Genomic DNA, 23,206 nt, shown 5'->3' with positions numbered 1-23,206 from the left:
AACTAAGATTATATGGTAGCATTCATGAAGCTTGACCACATACTAAGATTAACATGCACAAATTTCTACAATCAGTCATAGTAGATAGATGCATATTCTAGATTCGATTGTGTGCCATATTTTTGCATTGATGTTTTGAAAAGAGATAGAGGAGCCCCCTGAGCCATTCGCTCACCCTACCCCTAGGTGGGGATATGATGATAAAGATCCTCCTCCCTTGGTTGGCACTACGCTGACAGCCTGAGGCTTTTTTTTTTATTTGTCTTTTTTAATAAATAGTTGATCTCTGGCCTTGGGCCATATGAACTCGTGGGGTAATCCTGTTTCCCCTGGCCCCCTTTTTAATGAATATGTAATTTCATTATATTTATTTTAATATAAGGAAGGGAATATTCATAAAAAAAAAAGAGATAGAGGAGATAAAATGAGAGTGATTTGAAATATAGATGCAAAAATATGATACACAATCAAATCAAAAGTATGCATCTCTCCACATACTATGAATTTTAAATAAGAGTAATCATATAGCAGGAAGGCACAATTTAAAGTCAATACAGGCATAAGTTAATGAAACCTTAGATTAGAATGTATGAAACATATTAGCATACGTGAAAATTCTCTTAAAAATGAGGGCATACTAGATGATTATCTCACATATTAGTTGCCATGGTTACAATTCTAGACAAGCATTTTCTTAATAACAAGTATAATGGCAAGCTTCTCTCCATTATTCTTATAGCAATCCAAACTATATATAAAATCTGTGTCTAACTTTACTGAAAATTTCCTTCAGCGCATGTAAATGTTTGATATCGTTACAATCATTTGCCATCATCTGCCAACGTCAAGCATGCTGTAGCTATATTCCATGGACAAGCGAGGCTCATTTATAGCTTCCGTTGAATAATCGGACTTCATTATATCCATGGCTTCTTTTATATGTATTACAATATCGATTATGGTCGGCCTTTTGGATCCTTCAGTCTGAATGCACTTAAGCGACAGATTAAACACATGACAGAGAGAGTTCATGTCGATGTCGGACATACACAGCTTTTGGTCTATGATTTTTGGCAATACACCACCATAATCGTCGCTCCCCTCGACAAGTAGCATTACCTGACAAGAGAACATAAAATGCGTATATTTTACAGTTCTAACAAATCAGACTAATTTTTGTAACGCTACAGATTCATTGAATTAAAGCAACTGGTAGATGTTGAGTGCGACTTATATAAAATCTAACCCATTTCAAAAGGCTCAGCTCTTCTTCACATAGATCTGGATCAATCGCTTTCCTCCCGCATATAATCTCCAACAAAACTACTCCAAAGCTATACACATCGCTTCTCTCTGTTAACCTACTCGTATGAAAATACCTATAAATAACAAAAGAAAATATTTAATCAATTTATGTTTATGATATAACTTGAACAAAAGTTGGGGAACAAACTTTAGAGAGACTAAATGTGTAAATCATCATACTCTGGATCTAAGTACCCCACTGTTCCTTTGACTGTTGTTGTTATATGACTTGAGATTACTTCATCGCCAATGATTTTTGAGAGACCAAAATCCGCCATTTTTGCCCGGAGATTGCTATCGAGAAGTATGTTGGAGCTCTTCACATCTCTATGAACGATTTTCGGAGTGCAGCTTACATGCAGGTATTCGAGGCCTTCAAACGTATGGACGTTAAGAGACAATGAATAATCAAGAAATTATTGTATTGAGTTTTTATCCACCAAGGGCTAGCTAGCACGTAGTATTACCTTGTAATGAGTCGAATGCTACTCCTAGTCTCGTTTTCCAATCCAGCGTAGAATTGTTAGATAAAGAGCCTGGATGAGGGAGTAATCATGAGTAACTATATCTCAAGTGAATATGCCTATTTTAATGATGAAACATAGTAATAATTCTCCTACCGTAGAGGCGGTCCTTAAGTGATCCTCCGCACATATGTTCATATACAAGCATAAGTTCTTCTGACTCGTTGCAGTACCCAATCAAGCGAACTAAATTCTTGTGGTGCACTCGAGAAAGTAGATTTATCTGACAACCAACAATATTTGGCTAAAAACTGGTGTTTGCAGCTTTTATCTTCAATGCCAAGAAATATTATAATGAACATCATTGACAGAAATATTACCTCGTTCAAGAACTCTGCTAGCCCTTGTTTTGAGGAGGATGAGAGCAACTTTACAGCCACATCTTTTCCGTCAGCTAACGTGCCAAAGTAAACACTTCCGAAACCGCCCTCTCCAATCTTTTGGCTAAAATTGGACGTGGCTGTCTTCATCTCCAGCAGACTGAATGAACCGCAACTCGACGGTTTTGGTACCATGTTCCGTATCAAACCTGCATCTGTTTTTTTATTTACAAAACAATCTACATGAGGTAATTCGAGCTATGTTTCAAAAAAAACTAATGGGAATTTATGTTTTGGGTGAACATTGACAAGTCTTTCGTACTTGAATGGTGACTATTCATCTGATTTTTTTGCTTCAAGTGTTTTCTTCGTCTGTACATAATGACTGATATCAACACCAGCAAACACCCAACAACTAGAGAACCTATAGCTGATACAACTAGAATCTTAATTTTGTAATTCTTGGACTGACAGTGATTTCCATCTTGGCAAAGATTCTGATTCCCATTGTACCTGGAGCAGAAATTGTACAAATTCTTAAATCACATAGGCCCGAGTCAGCGTTCTACTGTTAAGTCGGATGCAGGAAAATGCCCAAATCTAAATTTCTATATCGTTTTAAATTCGGAAAAACATAAAACAGAGAGTTGAGATTACCTAAGGTCCAGTAATCCATTACGCAGAAGCCCTTCGGGAACAGTTCCGCTAAAGTTGTTATTCTCTAAATTTCTGGCAGACAAAGATAAAGCACATACTTTAAACACAAATTTACTTTCAATATTACTATAGTACAAAAGTAAGCTGGTTCAAGAATTTAAATAACACACAGTTCCTTCAAGTATTTCAATCTCGACAGACAGTCTGGAATGGCACCGCTGAAATTGTTGTTTTGAAGTCGCCTGAAGATGCCATTGAAAGAGCTCAGTTCATTTCAAATAATTATTGACATCCAGTGAATATCAAAATTTCAAAATATATGTAACGGATAAGATCATTGGTTCGACTCCACTTACAGTATCTCCAGTCTTGCTAATTTGCACAAATCTGGTAAATGTCCTGAGATATGGTTGTCCTGGATGGAACTGTTCCAAGCAAAAGATAGAAAAAGCAGGACCAGTTGTAACAATAATACAGTAAGCGATTGAGAAAAAAGATAGGCGATAGTAGAAAAGTTCTCACATGCTTCTCAGTTCTATCAAGTCGTTGATATGATTTGGAAGAGATCCTGACAGATTCCTTCCCGATAGATCACTATCCGATCAAACGAATTCTTATCAATTTTCTGTAAACAACACTCCTGAAATAACAAAAAATATAACTTAGATTACATTTTTCAACTTACATTTCTACTACTCTAACTGCAAGGCTTGTGTTGCAATTGATTCCATTCCACGAAACAGCGAAGCAAGGATCGGATATCCAGTCATCCATGCCGAAAGCGGTTTTAATCGACAAAAGAGCACCAACTGCAGGTTAAATATTCATGTATTGGTCTATATTCTAAAAAGATAATATCTATAACACCCAAAAACCAGTAGTTATATTTCAGACACGTTGATCTTACCATCGCTAGGATCAGTTATGGGCTCGCTCTCGATTACTTTATAATACTCGAAAGCATTAAGAATTGCCTTGCGGTTAGATCTATTAGGCTCATCTTCAACAGTCTCCAGAGAAACTTTTATTTCCACTCCAGTGTCGTTGTATGTGACTGGTACTTCTACAAAATTATCGTTTACATCCAAGCTTATATTCCTAACTAGTATATTATTTATCACAATACTGAATTTCCTATATTCCGAAGCATTCAGCTCCTCAATCTCTGCAGCATAGAGTACAACCAAAGTTTTTGCATACTCTCTTTCCAGATGGAAAGCCAAAGGCTGCGTAGCTGTTTTGGCAATAAGCGCTGTCTGCAATACTACGGGTGGAGGCAAATTCCGGCTATTATTTTTCATGCTGATGAAGCTAGCCGAACGTTTGGATATAGGTAAATTATTAATCTCTAAACCCAAATCATTGTCAGATGACCAAAACCGATCGAATTCATCTTCAGGGTACCTGGGTAATTATATCATATTCTTTTATTAATGATTTAAGTCCTTAATGGACCTGAAAAATCTTGCTCAACTAGGAAATGATACATACCTTATACGACCGGGCGAATTACTACCAAGATCGTGTCTGACCAAACCGCTCAACATTACGCCAGGCTTCACTTGTAAACTGTACATCCCACTAACAAGGCTTCTCAACTGGATTGCAGAAACGAAAGGATCGCTGTCGTCAGAAGTTCGAATGAAGCAAACGTACAAAACACCGTTCGGACTTGTCAAGATCTTTTCACTGGTCCACTGTATCGTTTGCGCATAGTTGATTGACTGAACCTTCTGAGTCAGGAGTCCCTCCGTCTCGAAGGAAACATTAAAGCTAGGGAGCTTTTGGGATTCTTTGTAATTACCGAAAAGAAACCACAGTCTTAAGAGATAGTTTACATTCGGAATCAAAAGCAGACGATAACAGGACTTATTCAGAGGCTTTGGGAAAAAGCGCATAGATTGCATGTGGAATGGTGTATTTGGCATAGAAACATTCGCTGTGTGGCCAACATTTACGTAATTGGCATCCGCTATCCACCTCATATTCGTCTCCGAATCAGTGGAGTTCCTTCTCCCACCGCAGTCAATGTTAAGGAATCCTGTTTTGCCAAAAATAAATAAATAGAATTATGATCAGTTAAACAGAACCAAACACACGTTAACTTAATTATGTCTGCATAAGTTAGGGGTTCATTTCTGTACCTGGCTGAGCAGAAACAGAGATGAAAAACCAAAGGATGGTCACGGTGAAATGGAGAATAGATACACCTGTATTTCTCCCTCTAGTCTTCTGCATTTTGTCACACAAATCTACAAACACCAGCATTCTCAACAATAATTGCCAAGAGGATCTCAATGTCTCTTATTTTCATATCAATAAAGTAACCTCAAACGTTCTATATGCACCACGGGTGCATATGAGTTACACAGTAGACGGTGCCCCTAAATGCAATAAGTCAGTCAAATCTTCAAACGTCACTAATTCGGAGTAAACGTATGGCTTAAATTAGTCTCCAATGTCAGAGTAGAATTTTAATCTTGTCACTAATTGCAAGCTGTTTTCGATCCGGCTGACTCTGACTCACAATGGCGAAATTACTGAGCTTGTCATCTTTGACCAGAATTCTTACAATTCGTGCTTGACCCGACATAAATTTCTTCGATGCTATGGATGTTTCTGTAGTTTATTATTTTTCAAAAAATTATATGACGTCAGAGCAGCAAATCGTTGATTACAGGTCAACTAAAGCTGTCCAATCATTTTGACGTTTTTTTAGAATAATTTATCAAGGCCTTTGTCTATTGTCTATTGTCTATGGGGCAACATATATGCATCATTATTTAATGGAAGTATAAAAGGCTTCCACTATTTAACACTTGGGAGGGGCGCATATATATTGTCCAATATCCACGGACTTTATCAAGCACGGACTTGTCCTCTTTAAGAGTGGTAGTTTGGTGGGGAATTGTAGCCGGGAATTGTCTATTAGTTAACATACTTTCTATATTTAAAATATAGTAAGTTGTATGTAAGTGTTCAATTTTTTAACTTTGATTTTATTTTTAATGTGAATGATGAGTAATTCAATACTTTCATGTATTTTGATGTATTATTAATATAGAGTATATATTAGCTAGTAGTTGGCATTGTGCATGTAACATATTGAGTAAATTATTATTAGGGTTTGCATTGAAATTACAATTAGGTTAAGCATTAATATTTATATGGGTTTGCATTAAAATTACAATTAGGATAAGCATTAATATTTAGATTTGGTTAAGTTTATGGTTTGTGACAATAGTTAGGATTAACATTATGATCAAGATCTAGTTTAAGCTTATGGTTATTGTTAGGGTTAGGGTTTAGACTTATGGTTAGGGTAAATATTTGAGTAAGGGTTAGTGTTATAAGTGGAATAAGACGATTTGGTTTATGCTTAAGGTTATTTTAAGAGTTTAGACTTATGATTAGGGTAAATATTAGTGTACTTGGGTTACTGCTATAAGTTGAATAAATTAATATAATTAGGACTAGTGTTAGAGTTAGTGTTAAGACCTTTGGTCGAGGTTACAATTACAGGTAGGATTTAATGTTAAGGTTTAACGATAGGATTAGATTTATGACTGTAGATATAATTTTGTTTTATGGTTACAATATTAGAGTTAGAATTAGGATTCAGTGTAAAGGTTTAATGTTAGGGTTAATTTTTTTGGTATGGTTATGAATATGTTTAGAATTTACATTGATGTCAACATTAGCATAGTGACTAAAGTTAGAATTATGATTAGGGTGAAAGAGTTGTTAGGATTAAGATTATGTTAGTGTTAATGTTAGAGTTCAAATATTTTCCAAAGTTAGGATTTATACTAGATTAGGATTATGCTTAGAATTAGGATTTTGGTTACAAATACATTTAGTCTTGGCATTTTTTTATGTTACACATTATAGTAAACAAGTGCCATGTAGTGGTGAGTACTTGCTGATGTAGTTCTGTAGTACAAAAATTGAATAGTAACTAACATTGTTATATTTCATATTTATTTAAATTGATTATTACAAATATGTTGTATATTGTATTTATAAGAAATAAAAAATAGTGGAATGGTTGAAGAAATGAAAAATATGCTTTTAATTTTAATTTTTCATGAAATATTTAAAAATTATTTTAAAGTTTATTATTTAGTCACAGAAGTTATTAATTTTCATTAAAAGATTAACTCATTATTTATTTTAATTTTCAAATTTAAATATTATTTGGAGTGTTATGATTAAACCTCAAATAGAAATAACAGTTACATGAAAATATAGACAATAACATAAAATAATAGATTACACAGAAAAGAACACAAGACACAAAGATTTAACATGGTTTACCCAATCCCTGGGCTATGTCCACCAACAACAAGTCCAATAGTATTATTATCTAGCGATTACAATCCACAATCCCTTCTAGCTCAATACTGCCACAAGAAGCTACAATATCACTATGAAATCCCTAACCCAAAGCCCTTTTATATAAGTTTTTTTCACTTATAAAATTAGGGCTAGAATAAGTCTTCCAATGGGAAAAATAACATCCAACATTGGCCTTTTACAATATAAGGTCATTTGTGGCTTTGGGAGCACTACCCTCGAAAACCCTTGGGGGAACATTGCCCCTCAACCACACCCTGTACTACAATAGGGAGCACACCTAAGGTGCTACCCCAGGACCCCATAGGGGCACCGCCCCTTGACCCCATCTTAGGGGCACTACACTCAAACCCTATAGAAATAATATGGGGAGAAAGCTGTGCCAAATAAACTTCTAATTCTAATTAAGCTCCACATGGCAGAAATCTCCCACTTGGAAATTAATCAAACTCTACAATAATAACCTCCCACTTAGAGACTAATAATAGCACTGCTAAACCTATAGCTCCCACTAGAATATCAAACCATTCTAGACTTTGTTATTTTTCTATTTTATTTAGTCTAAAAGACCAACCAAAGCTGAAAAGGAATTTAGCTTCTCCCTTTTCTACTACCTTAGTAAACATATCTGTTGGATTATCATCTATGTGTATCTTGTCCAGCTTTAACTGTCCATCATCCAAAACTGACTGAATAAAATGGTACTGTAGCTATATGTGTTTTTCCTTTGAATATAGAGTTGAATTCTTTGCAAGATGAATGGCACTCTGACTATCTGTATACAAATAATTATCCTTCATAGAGTGTCCCAACTCTTCCATGAAGAATTGAAGCCATATCATCTCTTTGGCTACGTTTGTAGCAGCAACATACTCTACCTCTATAGTGGATAAAGCATCAACCTTTTGTAACCTAGAAACCTAGCCCATTATTGCCCCACCAATAGTAAATACATAACCTATAGTACTCTACCTAGTATCAATATCCCCTACCAAATCTGAATCAACAAAGCCTTGTAAGTCAGTATTAGAGCCCCCAAAGTGTAAACACTTACTGGATGTACCTCTCAAATATTTGAGAATCCATTTAACTACATTCCAATGCTCAATTCCTGGATGACTCATATACCTGCTAACAACTCCCACTACATGTGCAATATCTAGCCTTGTACATACCATATCATACATCAAACTTCCTACAATTGAAGCATAAGGTATCTCGGATATCTTATCCTCCTCTTCTTGTGTCTTTTGACACATCTCTTTAGTCAACTTCAAATGACTAGGTAAAGGTCTGCTAACAACTTTAGCATTCACTATAGAGAAACATTGCAATGCCTTCTCAATATAATTAGCCTGAGATAAAGTCAATTTCATATTCTTCCTATCTCTGCAAATGTTCATACCAAGGATTTGTTTTGTTGCCCCCAAATCCTTCATAGCAAATGCATGTATTAATTGGAATTTTAGCCCCTTAATGTGATCCATGTTAGATCTAGCTACAAGCATATCATCAACATATAAACATAAAATAATGTAGTTGTCATTATCTAGCCTCATAAAGTAAACACAATGATCTAAATGACACCTACTATATCCATGCTCATGCATAAACCTGTCAAATTTTAGACACCATTGCTGAGGCGCTTGCTTCAAGCCATATAAACTTTTCTTGAATCTGTACACTAAATTCTCCTTACCTTTGACCTCAAATCCATGTGGTTGTGCCATAGATATCTCTTCATCCAAATCACCATGAAGAAAGGTTGTTTTAACATCAAGCTGTTCCAAATGAAAATCTTCAGTAGCCACAGTACTTAAAACAATGTGAATAGAAGTCATTTTAACAACAGGAGAAAATATTGCATCAAAATCAATGCCACTACATAATCACTTTCTTTCTTCTCATGTTGCAGCAATAGATCTGTGTACAACACTTTCTCATTGAATATGACATCTCTACTTCTTAAAATTTTATAATTTTCAAAATCCCAAAGCCTATAACCAAATTCATTAATGCCTATCTGAAAAATACACATTTCTCTGACTTAGCTTCTAGCTTGGTTCTATTTTCAAAATCTATATGAGAAAATGCTTCACAACCAAAGGTTTTGAGAAAAGAATAACTCACCTTCTTACCAGTCCATGCTTCCTCTAGAATACCACAATCCAAAGGAGTATAAGGACCTCTATTAATCAAATATGCAATAGTATTGATAGCCTTCACCCACATGTTGAAGGGCAACCCTAGATGCAACCTCATACTTCTTGAACAGTCCATTATAGTCCTATTCATATATTCAACCACTCCATTTCCCTATGGAATCCTTGGAATAGTTCTCTGTCTATGAATACCATTAGTGGAGCAATAATCTTCAAATTCATGACTATAATAGTCACCACCATTACCAGATTTGAAACATTTTAATTTCTTACCAGTCTCATTTTCAACCAAGCATTTTCATTTCTTAAAATTTTGAAATACATTAGATTTTTGTCTAAAGAAATAAACCCATACTTTTCTAGTTGCATCATTAATAAATATAACATAATGATGAGAGCCACCAAGAGAAGATACTTGAGTTGGTCCCCATACATTTGTATGCACAAGCTCTAATCTCTCACTTTTCTTTTCCTTCCTAGTCTTCACAAAACTCACTCTCTTTTGCTTTCCATACACAACACTTTCAAACAAATCCATATTAACACATTTCAAACCTAGTAAAAATTTCTTTGAATGAAGTACTTTCATACCTTTTTCACTCATGTGCTCAACTTTTTTGTGCCACAACACTATGTCAGAATCTACTACAACTATTTGTTCTCCCTACTCAACAACAACAACTATTCCTAGACTTTCATTTTTCTCTGAAGCAATCAAAGTAGAAGGAACAATACGACCTGTATAAAGATATAAGGTGCCTACTTTCACAAATTTTGCTACTACAAGGAAACCTTTTGAAACCTTTGAATTTTTATTATTAAAAGTAACTACACAACCCTCATCAACAAGTTAGCCCGCTAAAATTAAATTCTTACTCAACATTGGAACATGTCTTACTTCATGTAGTAGCCAATGATTCCCATTCTGCAACTTAATCTTAACTTTTTTCTTTTCAATAATATGACAGGGTTCATTATCCCATAAATAAACAAGCCCAAAATCCATTTGGGCATAATCAATAAAATAATTTTTATGAGGTGTAGCATGAAATGAAGCACTAGAATCTAAAACCCATAAATCTTTAACACTTTCTAAAGATGGAAGCAAAGTATCCTCTTCGGATTTGTTTTTAACCACATTTTCCTCCTTGTTCCCTTCTAGTTTATCTCCTTCATTGTTCTTTTGAGTCCAAAAATCTTTCTTCTTATGCCTTGGTTTACCACAGTACCAATAATCTCTTGATCCTTTGGATTGATACCTCTTCCTCTTTGACTTTCCTCTTGATTTCCCATGATTTCGAGAATGATTTCCTCTCTCAATCATTCTGCCTTTGCTTTGGGCATTCAAAGCACTTCCTGATGTAGATCCACTTGAGGTTTCCTATGAGTTTCTTTACACAAAATAACACCAATTACATCATCAAATTTTAGAATATTAGATCAAGAAACATAATTACTTAAAACCATTACCAAGCCATTCCATCTTTCAAGCAAAGAACAAAAAATCAAGAGAGCCCTAATTTCTTCATCAAAATTAATACCCACAAAAGATAACTGACTAGTAACATTATTAAACTCATTTAAATGATCTGCAACAGATTCCCCTTCTATCATTTTCATATTAAATAAATGCTTCATCAGAAATATCTTGTTTGAAGCAGAGGGCTTTTTATACAATTTCGGTAGGGTTTGCATCAACACTTCTATCATCATTTCTTTTATAATATTAAATGTCACTAATGGTGCCAAGCATAATCGAATGCTTCCAAGTGCCTTTCTGTCTAAAATCTTCTAGTCCTCATCTGACATAGCTCCTTATTTCTTGGATTTTCCTTCCAACAACTTCCATAAATCTTTGCAAAAAAGATAGTCTCCATTTGCATCTTCCATAACTAAAAGTTTTTCCCACTAAACTTCTCCACCTTTAGCTTACCCTCGTCTACCATTGCTTCCACTCAATTGCAAGACTCTCAGTCAACCATGATACCTTCCTACAGAGGATCGATAAAAAATAAAATGATTATGATTTGGCTAAAAAAAAATGATGACCACCTAGCTTTGAATACCACTTGTTAGGATTAAACCTCAAACATGAATAATAGTTACATGCAAATATAACCAATATTAGAGAATAATAGATCACACAGAAGAGAACACAAGACAACAAGATTTAACATGGTTCACCTAATCCTTGGGTTACATCCACCAACAATAAGTACAATACTATTATTATCCAGTGATTACAATACATAATCCCTTATAGCTCGGTACCGCCACAAGAAGCTACAATATCACTACAAAATCCGTAACCCTGGGCCTTTTTATTCAAGCTTTTGTCGCTTACAAAATTAGTGCTAGAATAAGTCATCCAATGGAAAAAAAAATAGTAACCAATGCCTTTTACAATATAAGTCATTTTTAGCTTCAGAGTGCTACCCTTGAAAGCCCCTGCAAGAGTGTTGCCCCCAAACCCCCATAGAAATAATATGGGGAAAAAATTGCACCGAATAAACCTCTGATTTTGATTAGGCTCCACATCACAACATGGAGTGTGATATTTTTATAATTCATAGAAAATAGTTATTATTTAAGCTATGGGAAAATTAATGTTTAAAAGTTTAATCTAGAAATGTAGATGTTGTAATGTTATTATTTTTTCATCATCTCTAAGACTAAAGTTCTTTTGTTTGTAGCTAAAATTTGGCTAGAAAAATGCAATATGGAAAACCCTCCAAAAAAAGGGCTCCTATAACACAAAATCAAATCATCCAATCACATAATTTGTATAATATATATACAATATCAATAAATTACAAAACTTGAGAACAATTCTAATTATCTAAAAAATATTTGTATGTGATTTGTGCTAACATATGTTATATGTTCACACGAACATGTTTTTAAAATTTATGTATATAGTTGTGAACCTTTTTCCATCATGTTCGCATGAACACATAATGAAATAGGGTCTATAAAAACATAGAGTTTACATGAACAATCTTGATTAAATTTTTTTTTAACATCACCAATTTTGTTCGTGCCACAAAAGTGGCACCCACTATTGTAGGCTAACCTTGTCATGTAGACACCTAGGAGTTTGCATATTCATATGAGTTGTCATGTAAACAATGCAACAGTTTGTACTCCGATTGAGCACATGTTGTCTACTACATCTCTTTATGAGATACACCTTTGTATTCTTATCCTCTCATTGTTGCATGTACATTCATTCCCAATGGAGGATAATCCACTCTTGGTGAACATGTGCTTAGTTCTTATGCTTATCTATTGTATGACTCCTAGATATATCAGTTGGCTTTATATATAGGGCACTTCTATGATGTAATCATCCAATTATTTGAAATCTAATGATCTGATTAATCCATTCTCATTTAATCACATCTTGTCTCTCTTGTTCTATCTCTGGAGCTTCTAGATCTTGGTATTTAATTCTTGCCTTAGGTAAATTCTTACATGGTATCAAAGCTATGCCAAATTATTTCATGGTATCAGAGCCATAGGAGTTTCATTGCATAGCCATTGCAGAGTTTTTTTTTGCAGGTCAAGATTGGAGCTTGTTGGTGCAAACCAGATGTTGGCATCACCTTCAAAAGGTAAAAAAAAACCCAAAATAAACTTTTGTTTCATCAAAATTGGACATCTAATGAAAAATATAGAGTCATTTGAGTTTTAGAGATGTGGTAGCAGCGATTTAGGAAAAATAATTATAGAGGTGGTTGTCAAACAATGATATCTCCCTCATACAAACTCCTTTTTTCAAGTAATTTTTTTTCTTTTGGCCTAGAATTTTGCATGATTTACACATTACTACATGTTATTTGTAATCTTTGTTCCTAAATTTTCCTGAAAAATTACAAATTCCAATCTTTGCAACTTCAAAGGCTTCGTTCAAGTTCATATGGACACATATTTGGGAGCAATTTTTTTTGAAAGTGCATTTTTTTTTACTACAATCTAGATCTAGTATCAGTTTGGAGTAATTTTGAGTGGACATAGTACTTTTAGCATTTGGTCCTTTTTGTCCTATTTTGGTACTTGCAATTAATTATAGAGAGATCTTGTGTCTTGTTGAGTCATATATAGCTTCATATTTGTTGTTGTAACTATCAAAATTAGAAGTCCACTTTGGTTTATTTTGACAAGTGATAATTGTACACACACTAAATATAAAGTGCCAAAGAATCTATTGTGGATGGCTTGCATTGATTAATACATTATCACTGAGGATGATTTAATTATCTTGACAACACAAAACTATAACCAATGGAGTGAATTAGTTCTCTCTTATCTAAGTGAGCATAATGCATTGCCATATGTGAAAGGACTTTCATATAATGGTGATAGTGTTAATATCATTTGTCATGCACTTTATCTACATATGGATATGGAGGTTATGGGCTCACTTGATGACATGAAGTCAACATATTTTAATGATATTTGGATCTATCTATCTTTTGGAGATGTATGGAGATCCACATGTTCCTCTATATCCAAAAGATCTTTTAACTCTTGTTTTAGCTACATTCTCTTTGGTTGAGATCACTACATCAGCTATTTCTCTTGATGATGCTTGTATTCACATAGTCATGGATTCACATGATTTAGTTTAGTAGGATATTCATTGTCTTCCAGACTTAGTTCCTTGGGATGACTACTTGATAGACATTTCTAGTTTGTTTGTGGAATCCAAAATTGTAGATTTGGGAGACACTATTGATGATATTCATCTTCTCTTTGGTGAAGATGATCCTTCTTCAATTGTTGCAAGGGAGCATGATGTCTCTCATCTTCATTCTCTACTTGATTAGTCTTTCAAGGTTGACATGATGGTTGATCCTTTGATACAACAGTTGGAGAAGTTCACTTTTTATTCAGAGGAGATAACTGAGTCTTTGACAAAAGTTCTATGTTCATCCTTAGTTGATCTTGATTTGTCTTTTTTAGTAGAGTTTTATAGTACACATGATTTGGAGGAGTCATCTTTCAGTATTGACAAGGGGAGGAACGTTGTTCTACACTCGTGGAGGAGTTTCTACATTGAGCCTGTAGCATCTACCACAGGTGTACATTCTACATAGTGGGGGGGGGGGGGGGGGGGGGGTTGGGGGCAGGGCTACTTGGTCTCTCTCTTCCACTTCTTCTCTCCTATGGGGGATCTTTTCCTCACATGAGGACTTCTTCTCTTTCATTTTCTTTTATTGTACTTATCTCTCTTTTTGGAGGGAGGGTTTTCCTCTGAAGTTTTTCCTCTTTCTATGCTTTATGAGAGATTGCATTGCATATCTTTTGCATGTGCAGTTTGTACATGGGTACCTAACATGGCCTAGTAGCTAGGACCCATCTTGTATTATTATCTATCTTTTTATCAACTTAAGTACATTTCCCTAAGTTACACTTAAGTGGGGGTGTTGGTATAAATAAGTATTTACTATTTAGACTTTACTTAAGTTTACTTGGTTTAATGCATATTCATATTATTTTTCATGTAGACACCTAGGAGTTTACATATTCATATGAGTTGTTATGTAGACAATATAGTAGTTTTACTTCAATTTAGCACATGTTGTCTACTACATCTCTTTATGAGATACACTATTGTATTCTTATCCTCTCATTGTTGCATGTACATTTATACATAGTGGAGGATAATCTAGACATGTGCTTAGTTCTTATGCTTATCTCTTGTATGGCTCCTAGACATATTAGTTGCATTTATATACAAGGCACTTGTATGATGTAATCATCTAGTTATCTAAAATCTAATTATCTAATTAATTCATTCTCATTTGATCATATCTTATCTCTCTTGTGTTATCTCTTGAGCTTATAGATCTTGGTATTTCATTATTGCCTTAGGAAAATTCTTACATGGCATTAGAGCTATATCAAATTCTTACAGAAGAAATTGCATGGTCCTGGCTTAGAAAGTGAGGGTTTTAAAACTAAGGTAATGGTGATCACTCAAGAAGTGATTAGCTATGAGAAACCTAACAAAATAGGAATGAAGGGTATGAAGACTTCTTAATGGGAATTTAGGATAGACTTGTTTCTATATTTGACTCATCTAAATGATAAAATCATAAAGAATATAAAATATATAAAAATATTCAATGCTCTACATAAGGTCTATTCTTTCACAATGATTTCAACTGAAGCTTCATTTTATGGAGAATGACTTACATACCATGAATATCTAGATACCTAAAGATGGTTTCTTTAAGATGGTAAAGTGACAATAATATAGAAGAAAAGGTAGATGACTTGGGGTCTTTTAATTTAAGTAGACACATACAACCTTTGATTAAGAGACAAGAGGTTGGTTTTTCTAATTATGCACTACAATTTCAAGAGGACTGTGAATGGGTGATATTCAAGGATATAGATAAGTATATAAATACTATAGAATACGTTTAGAATGGAGTTGACTTCACTAATTTTGAAAATACAAGACCTATAGTTATGAAAAGGCTGATTGAGAATGCAATTTCAATAAAATTGAATACCTCATTTCTTATCATAAATATAAGAAAAGGGGTCATTTTTCTTCAATATTAGTGGATTTCATGCTCAAGAATAAGTTAAATTTTTTTATTGTTATTTTTGAGTAATTTGCTAAGCCTTTCTTTTTTTATGTCATTTAAGGAAGGTTGCAAATTTTTTATTTTCTTGAGTACTTTACTTCATCTATTTCTAGATGCAAGAGTTGGTCACATGAGCATGCAAGCTTGAAGTGATTTATAGTGAGGTTGTGATTTCAAATTTTAATTTATAAATTTTAGATTGCACTATTTATGATAAAGTTGCTTATAAGTAGTTTTAGGCTTATGTCAAAGTCTTTTCTATACATCCAAGACTATCTCAGATATGTTTTTAATGCTCTTTTTATAATTTGAGTTGTTGGTAGCTACATTTTTTAGAATCCCTTTAATCTAAATTATGTTTTTTTTTTTGTTTTTCGAGATAGGTGAATCTTTGCATAATTGGATTATCTTGACTATGAATGTTGATATTGTATGAGGGAAACATGATAAACACTAATATTGTATAATTTGAAGTACATTTCAAATTTATTTATCAACCTTTTCTTAACCATTGAGTTCACTCTCTTTGATTGGAGAAAGAGTTCAAATTCATTAATTCAATTACTTCATTGGAAAGTGTTTTAGCACCTGATAAACCGTTGGCACATCCTCAAGAGATCTAATTCAAAGAAAAAAGAGTCATTTTCTTAATATGGGAGCCATCTCAATTACGATATCAACCTATTAGCATAAAAGTCGTATGTGATTTCAATCTTAAGCTATATATTTAAGATACAACTTGACCGTGCTAATATAAGATTTTGTTTTCATTAATGAGAAGTACAACACCCACAAATTAGTGACTCTGTTAATAAAAGGAGCACTTTAATTTGACCTATCCTTGCCGTCACGACAGAGACGTTTCGATGTAAAAAAGATGGGCCACTTTGCGCGGGGTTGCATGTGACAAGATCACCTACAATTGACGAGGGATTGACTCGGATAACGAAGACGAGATCAAACTTGATGTTCGCCATTCAATAGATCGCTGCGTGAGTTATACGTTCTAAACTATTTAATGTTAACGACTCTTGAAATTTCATCCTATGACCAAAGGGAACGCCTTTATAACTTGGAGTAAACATTGATGATTATAAGAGACGGCCGTTTCATGTGTCGCATTGTTACCCCTTGTTTGCATTCGATTGAAGGAAAGCGATGAGGCGATTCATTGTGGCGCTCTTTCTCATTTTGGCAGTGCTGGCGACTTGTGAAATGCGTTACTCAAGTGATGCTCAACCCATTGTTGTACCCAACGGTCCTGAGGAGGCTATGAAATTGCGCCGAATGGCTCCAGCAGGAGCTCCGTACATGAATGGAGGAAGTCCTGCGCAATCACCTCTCAATACTCGTAACGATGGGCGACCCTGATCAGACCATTCTTGGAACACACTACACAGACGATCATAGCTTCACCTCCTTACTTAATTTCTACTACATTAGAAATTATGATATGCTAATGATTGTGGTGCCCTTTCAATTATTTAATAATACATAAACGGAGTTGGCACCTCTTATTTCCTGGTTTATCTACCAAATCGTCTTTTTATTATTATCCTCTAGTGGTAATGTTATCTACATGTCTGGATTTTGATAACTACGTACAATAGTGTGCGAAGATATCATGAAACTGTTGAAAGGTAACATATATTTATGATTTTGTTGATTATAATATTATATGTGTTGTTTAATTATTTAGAGAAATATTGTTCATTTCAATATATTTATAATTGATTTGTACTTTTTATTATTATTTTTCTTTAATGCACATAAAAACGCCCTTTATTATAATTATTCTCTGGTAATGTCATCTACATGTCTGGTTAAGCCTAGAGGCTTTCTAGAGTGAGGTTTCGGCTTTCTAAAGTCAAATTAATTTTAATGTAAACATTTGGCTTTTTGAAAAAAAAAGACATTCACATTCCTGTCCACTAAGTTAGCAATTGTCTTTTTATTAAATTTAAAGAATCAATAATAGTTACAAGAAAGATGACATTACAGTTACTTCTCGACTATGGTCTAAAACAAATTGTTTCATTTATCTCTTTAAAATAGTTTATCACTTCCAATCATAGTTACCTGAAATGAGAAATAAGAAACTGCAATTGCAATATGATGAGAAATGAAACTTTTAAAGGTTGCATACAAGAAACATGTGTGTGTGTGTGTGTGTGTGTGTGTGTGTGTGTGTGTGTGTGTGTGTGTGTGTGTGTGAATTTATTTCCATCATAAATTTTTAAAATTTAAATTTAATATCTATAATATTTATATCTAACTAATTGTTAAACTACTATTTTAGCTTTAACTTCATAATAAAAAATTATCACTATTAATTATTAACTTTTAAACTAATTGTTAATTCAACCTCAAAAGAGGAATATCTATAGCATATAATAATAAAACTTTAGTCTAACTGAAACTGATCTTGTGATATTTTGAAAAAACGTTAAAAAAATCATAATAATAAACTTTTGAAACTCCTATGATATTTTAAATTAAAAAAATCATATGAAGATCTTTTTTTAATAAACGTTGACTAAAATGCTGGTTTCATGACAGGAAACCCGTTTCATCTATTGAAATGTGAAATGGGGCCTCCCCATCATGTTTCTAGCAACTATGCTTCCAATCCATCATTTAAAGACCGTGTCAGAATAGATAATTGGGATGAATAGACCTGAATTTCATAATGTGGAAGAAGCACATTTAAATCTGAAACAACAACTTTTGAAACAATTGAAGCCAACTCTTTTGATTATGTATGCTGTATGGAATAGAATAATCTTGGAAATTTTTCTATTTGATGGCCTAGGATACAAAATCCTCATCACAACTAGAGACAGTTCAATTATACCAAAAAAACCCTTCTATTGAACAATAATGTTTGTCATTAATGGACCAAGAAAATGTTCTATCACTTTTATCCTTCTCAACATTCGAACAAAGATTAGATCTATGCACTGCATATGCAAATCTAACAAAAGAGGTGTTTATTATTATTTGGTCTCTTTACTATTTTATGAGAGTTGGATCAAATCAATTATATTTTCACATGTGTGTTAGTTTTTGTGTGTCTAAAATTTTTGCTATAGCAATAAATTCATCCTCTGACTTTTTGTTTGATTAGTTGGAAGGTAATAAGGATTGGGCTTGCAAGTGCAAAATATTCAATTAATCATTATGAAAAATAATTTATACAATGGGTTTCATAATCAACATAGTATTAAGCAATTAAATTAAAGATTTATACAACTAGAATAGAAGTTCAGATAATTAAATGCAAACATATGATGTAAATTATATGTGTGATTATGTTAATAGACAAGCTATATTATCAGCAATGGACTTATAGGTTGGGAATCAAATAGTTGATATGAAGATGATGAAGGGGCAGAAAAGGAAGAAATTGTTGATTGAAGGAATTTGGGAAATTGATTTGAGCACAAAGGATGGTTTCAACAGCCTATTCAAGAGAATGCATTTAGGTGAATGAAACAATCAAGAAATCTATGGTAGATGAGAATCTACGTAAACTAGGGGTTGAAAAGTATAGCCATAAGTAGGAGGTCTCTTGATATTATAGATATTTTAATTTTTGATATCTCTTGGCTTAATTTACATAGATTTAATAAAATCTAGGTATGTTAGTTTTAGATAACTACTTACAATAGTGTGCGAAGATGTTATAAAATGATTGAAAGCTAACTTATATTTATGATTTTGTTGATAATAATATTATGTGTGCTGTTTAATTATTAAGAGAAATCTTGTTCATTTCAATATATTTTTATCTATCCTTTGTTGTGATTAAAAAGGTAGTAAGAGGGTCCTGAATTCAGATAACAAAAGAAAGCAAAGCCCATCTTTCCCTGGGCAATAGAGAAGAAAACTCTAACTCCAACAAGCCATGTTCTTAGAAAAGTTTTCAATCATCCATACCTAAAACTAACATAATTCTAAACATCTAGACTTACTAACCAAAACAAAGGTCTTACTACCCCAACATTGGTGGGGTTTAAAAAATCACAAATTAAACAGAAAATCATGAGAGAACTAACAAAGAGCCAAAAAAATAGAAAGAGGATCTAGGCATTGTTGATGTTCTCCCAATCTTCATTAAGGTACTTTGTCTCTTCCATCTACTTCTACTTCTTGATCTGTGTTAGTCACACTTTTCCTCCTTGGTTTGGTTCGCCCTTCTTAGTTTACTCTTCCTATTGATCACCCTAAACATGACCTTTCTCATCATTTCCATCTCCACTTTGCATATCATGGAAACAACCACACCCTACTCAAGTTTAGTATCGACCTTTTTTAAGTTATTGTTTAGCTCATCAAAATTCTCATTAATTCCAGCGAGACTTTTTTCACAGTCATTAATCTAGCTTTTTTTTTTTCTTACAGTTGGAATTAATTTTTGATATATAATATCTTAATGAAATGTCAAAGGGCCTTGGTCTACTGGTAGGGTTGAAAGGCTCACAAAGAGCCCTTTGATAGAAATCCCATTATATGAACATTATATAGACCACAAGATATCATATTATGTTAAAATGCATTAAGAGATAAAGTTTAGAAATGCTCCAAGTATGATTATAACTCTTGTAATGTTGATCTTCATATTTGAACTATTGTAAATTTTACATAATCCATTCAAATGAATCTAGTTATAGCTAACATAATTGATAACATACTATTGTAAAAAACATATTTCTAACAAACAATATTATGTTAGCAATTATCTTTGCTAATTGTATTATTACGTGTTAGTAATTTGCAAGACTTAAATTAAATAACATAATTGTTACACTCTTTGTTAGCAATATAGTTTTCCCCAAAGTGAAAATATATTGCTACATAGACACTGCCATGGGGAAGACCATTACAATTTACAATTAATAACAGAGTACGGTTTCGATCACTTGGAGCGGGCCCCAATTTGAATTGACCGAAACATTGAAAAGGATAACGTGGACAATTTCAGACGTGAAGTTCAAAGCTTAATAGATCGCTTCCTGTATTGTATGTACAAAATAATTTAATGTATACAGTTGAAATTCAAGCCTATGATCAAGAATAACGTCTCTGATACTCAAATTTATAAGAATAATAATGGCAGTGAATAAAAGAAACATCGGTTTTCAATGACTATGACTTGTGTGAAATCCGCTGAAAATCAGTTTGTTCAAAACCTACTTCAAAGTCTTGTTGGTGGAGCTCACTTGATACTTATGAGGAAGACTTCAGGGCCATTCAATGCAAATGGAGTCAGCTGTCATGATTCTAATAGACAATAGTTGAGTTAATTAATTTATTTTTTAGGAAAGAAATAAGGACCATCAATTAAAATATCAATGCATTTACAGAAAAATCTTCTCTGTAGATAGAGAGACTAACTAAACAAGTAGATCAGTTATTATCATAGTAAAGAGACATCCGAAATTATATCAAAACTCCATTAATATAAAGGCCATGCGTAGTTGACAAAAAAGGATTGTGGGGATGATAATTACTATTGATAGAGTATCTAATGTTTTGATGACATTGCGTGGGCCACAAGGTTAAGTCACATAGGATTGAAAGATAATGCAGACAAGTTCAACGTTCAATAGATCTGTGCTTAGATTGTACGTCTAAAACTATTTAATGTTTACTGTTGACATTTTTATTCAAACAAATGTTTACCATTTGCATAATAATTTCCTTCCAATTGTTAAGCCGATAGGCTTCCCGAGTGAGAGAATCCATCGTTGTAAACTTTTCAATATTTTTTTTTTTAAAATTGAGGTTTATTTAAAAGTCATTTGTTGAGTAGGCATAGTGAGTTTTAATATGTCATTAAATTTGTAAAGTTGTAGACAAATTGCTAAGCAATCTACACTTGATCCTTCTATTTGGACTAATGCTAATATGTTAGTTTGACAAAATGAATCAAAGATGACAAAAAAAAAAATCAACTATGATTCTTTTTCAGATTTACGATAAAACACAATGAAATCTTCTCAAAAATTTTGTTGTTTTCGATCAAAAAATATATAGATCATGAAGATCAAAAGGTGAAAATTTCAAAAAAAATCATTTTGTTTTCATTTTTTTTGAAATTTAGTCAATGGTGCAATTTGTAGGGAGGATATCTGCATCCCTTTTATTCTGTAGAGAATATTCATTTAATTTCATTTATTTTTATTGAGAGAAATTTTAAAGAGCTTAATATTCAATATTGTTGCAAGGTTTGAGAAGAAATAGATCGTGTGATGAGGACGTTGCAGTAGGCGCTAAGGCATTCCCATCAACTGAAAAACATCTTAATGCCCACAAACCTGCATATACGTTCACTGACACCAAAGCCATGGCCTCAACCACTATGAATCAATCCTTTGCATGGAAAATAAATATTGAAATTAAGTAATAATACATTAATCTATGAGGAGAATTATAAGACTTGAAGCATGGGGGTAGCAAGGTATTAACAACTTGAACCGACCACTATGGCCAAGAATTCTGTGTGTTGTCAAAATATTCTGATGTTGTCAAACATATGCATATGTCGTTGGCCTTAGATAGAAGATGCTCGTCCAAGAATAATCTTAAGGGGTGCGCTCCTAGGATGACAGTGAGGTAGCTATGAACTAAAAAGACCGATCTAGAGATGTCCTTAAGAAAAGGTTAACTTAGAGGGTAGAATAATAGTACTGGCTACAATTCCCCACCAGACCACTGCTCTCAAAGAGGACAAGCCCATGCTTGATAAATTATTTTTCTTCATAAAAAATGTCAAAATGATTAGGCAACTTTAGTTGACCTGTAATCAACAATTTGCTGGTCTGACGTCATATAATTTTTTAAAAAATAATAAACTACAGAAACATCCATAGAAATTTATGTCGGGTCAAGCACGAATTGTAAGAATTCTGGTAAAAGATAACAAGCTCATTAATTTTGCCGTTGTGAGTCAGAGTCAGCCGGATCGAAAACAACTTGCAATTAACGACAACCAGTAAAAGTCTCGATGGACAAGAATAAAATTCTACTCTGACATTGGAGACTAATTTTGTTGGGTGATGCGACGCGTTCCCCTACCCACAGGTGGTTAATTATGTGGTGTTCCATGTTCACTAATAGTCATGGCTTTTGGTGCAACGACAAATGGGCCCCACAATTGGTATCAGAGCACGAGGTGTGCAGATTGGAAAATTAGTGTTGAATTTTTCGGAAAGATGGAGGATTTGAAAATAGAGAAATTTACAGGAAAGAATTACAGCCTGTGGAAAGTGCAGATG

General features: G+C 33.5%; 1 protein-coding gene across 1 annotated transcript; it reads right to left on the bottom strand.

Moving 5' to 3' along the window:
* Positions 1 to 707: 707 nt before the first annotated feature.
* LOC149576913 (putative LRR receptor-like serine/threonine-protein kinase At1g67720) lies at positions 708 to 5,129 on the bottom strand. Its single transcript, XM_089823690.1, has 15 exons — positions 4,951 to 5,129; positions 4,298 to 4,847; positions 3,714 to 4,210; positions 3,492 to 3,615; positions 3,329 to 3,400; positions 3,163 to 3,231; positions 2,977 to 3,048; positions 2,807 to 2,878; positions 2,472 to 2,662; positions 2,150 to 2,364; positions 1,926 to 2,052; positions 1,773 to 1,841; positions 1,486 to 1,678; positions 1,247 to 1,379; positions 708 to 1,119 (listed from the first exon to the last, which is right to left on the bottom strand). The coding sequence occupies exons 1-15, from the start codon at positions 5,072 to 5,074 to the stop codon at positions 832 to 834; spliced, it is 2,796 nt and encodes a 931-aa protein (XP_089679816.1). The 5' UTR covers positions 5,075 to 5,129; the 3' UTR covers positions 708 to 831.
* Positions 5,130 to 23,206: the final 18,077 nt, after the last annotated feature.

This window comes from Cupressus sempervirens, chromosome 1 (assembly GCF_028749045.1).
Source record: "Cupressus sempervirens isolate cs-2001-9-10 chromosome 1, ASM2874904v1, whole genome shotgun sequence".
Lineage (NCBI taxonomy): Eukaryota > Viridiplantae > Streptophyta > Pinopsida > Cupressales > Cupressaceae > Cupressus > Cupressus sempervirens.
Note: the sequence above shows the minus strand (reverse complement) of the source record. Positions and strands in the feature narration are given on the sequence as shown.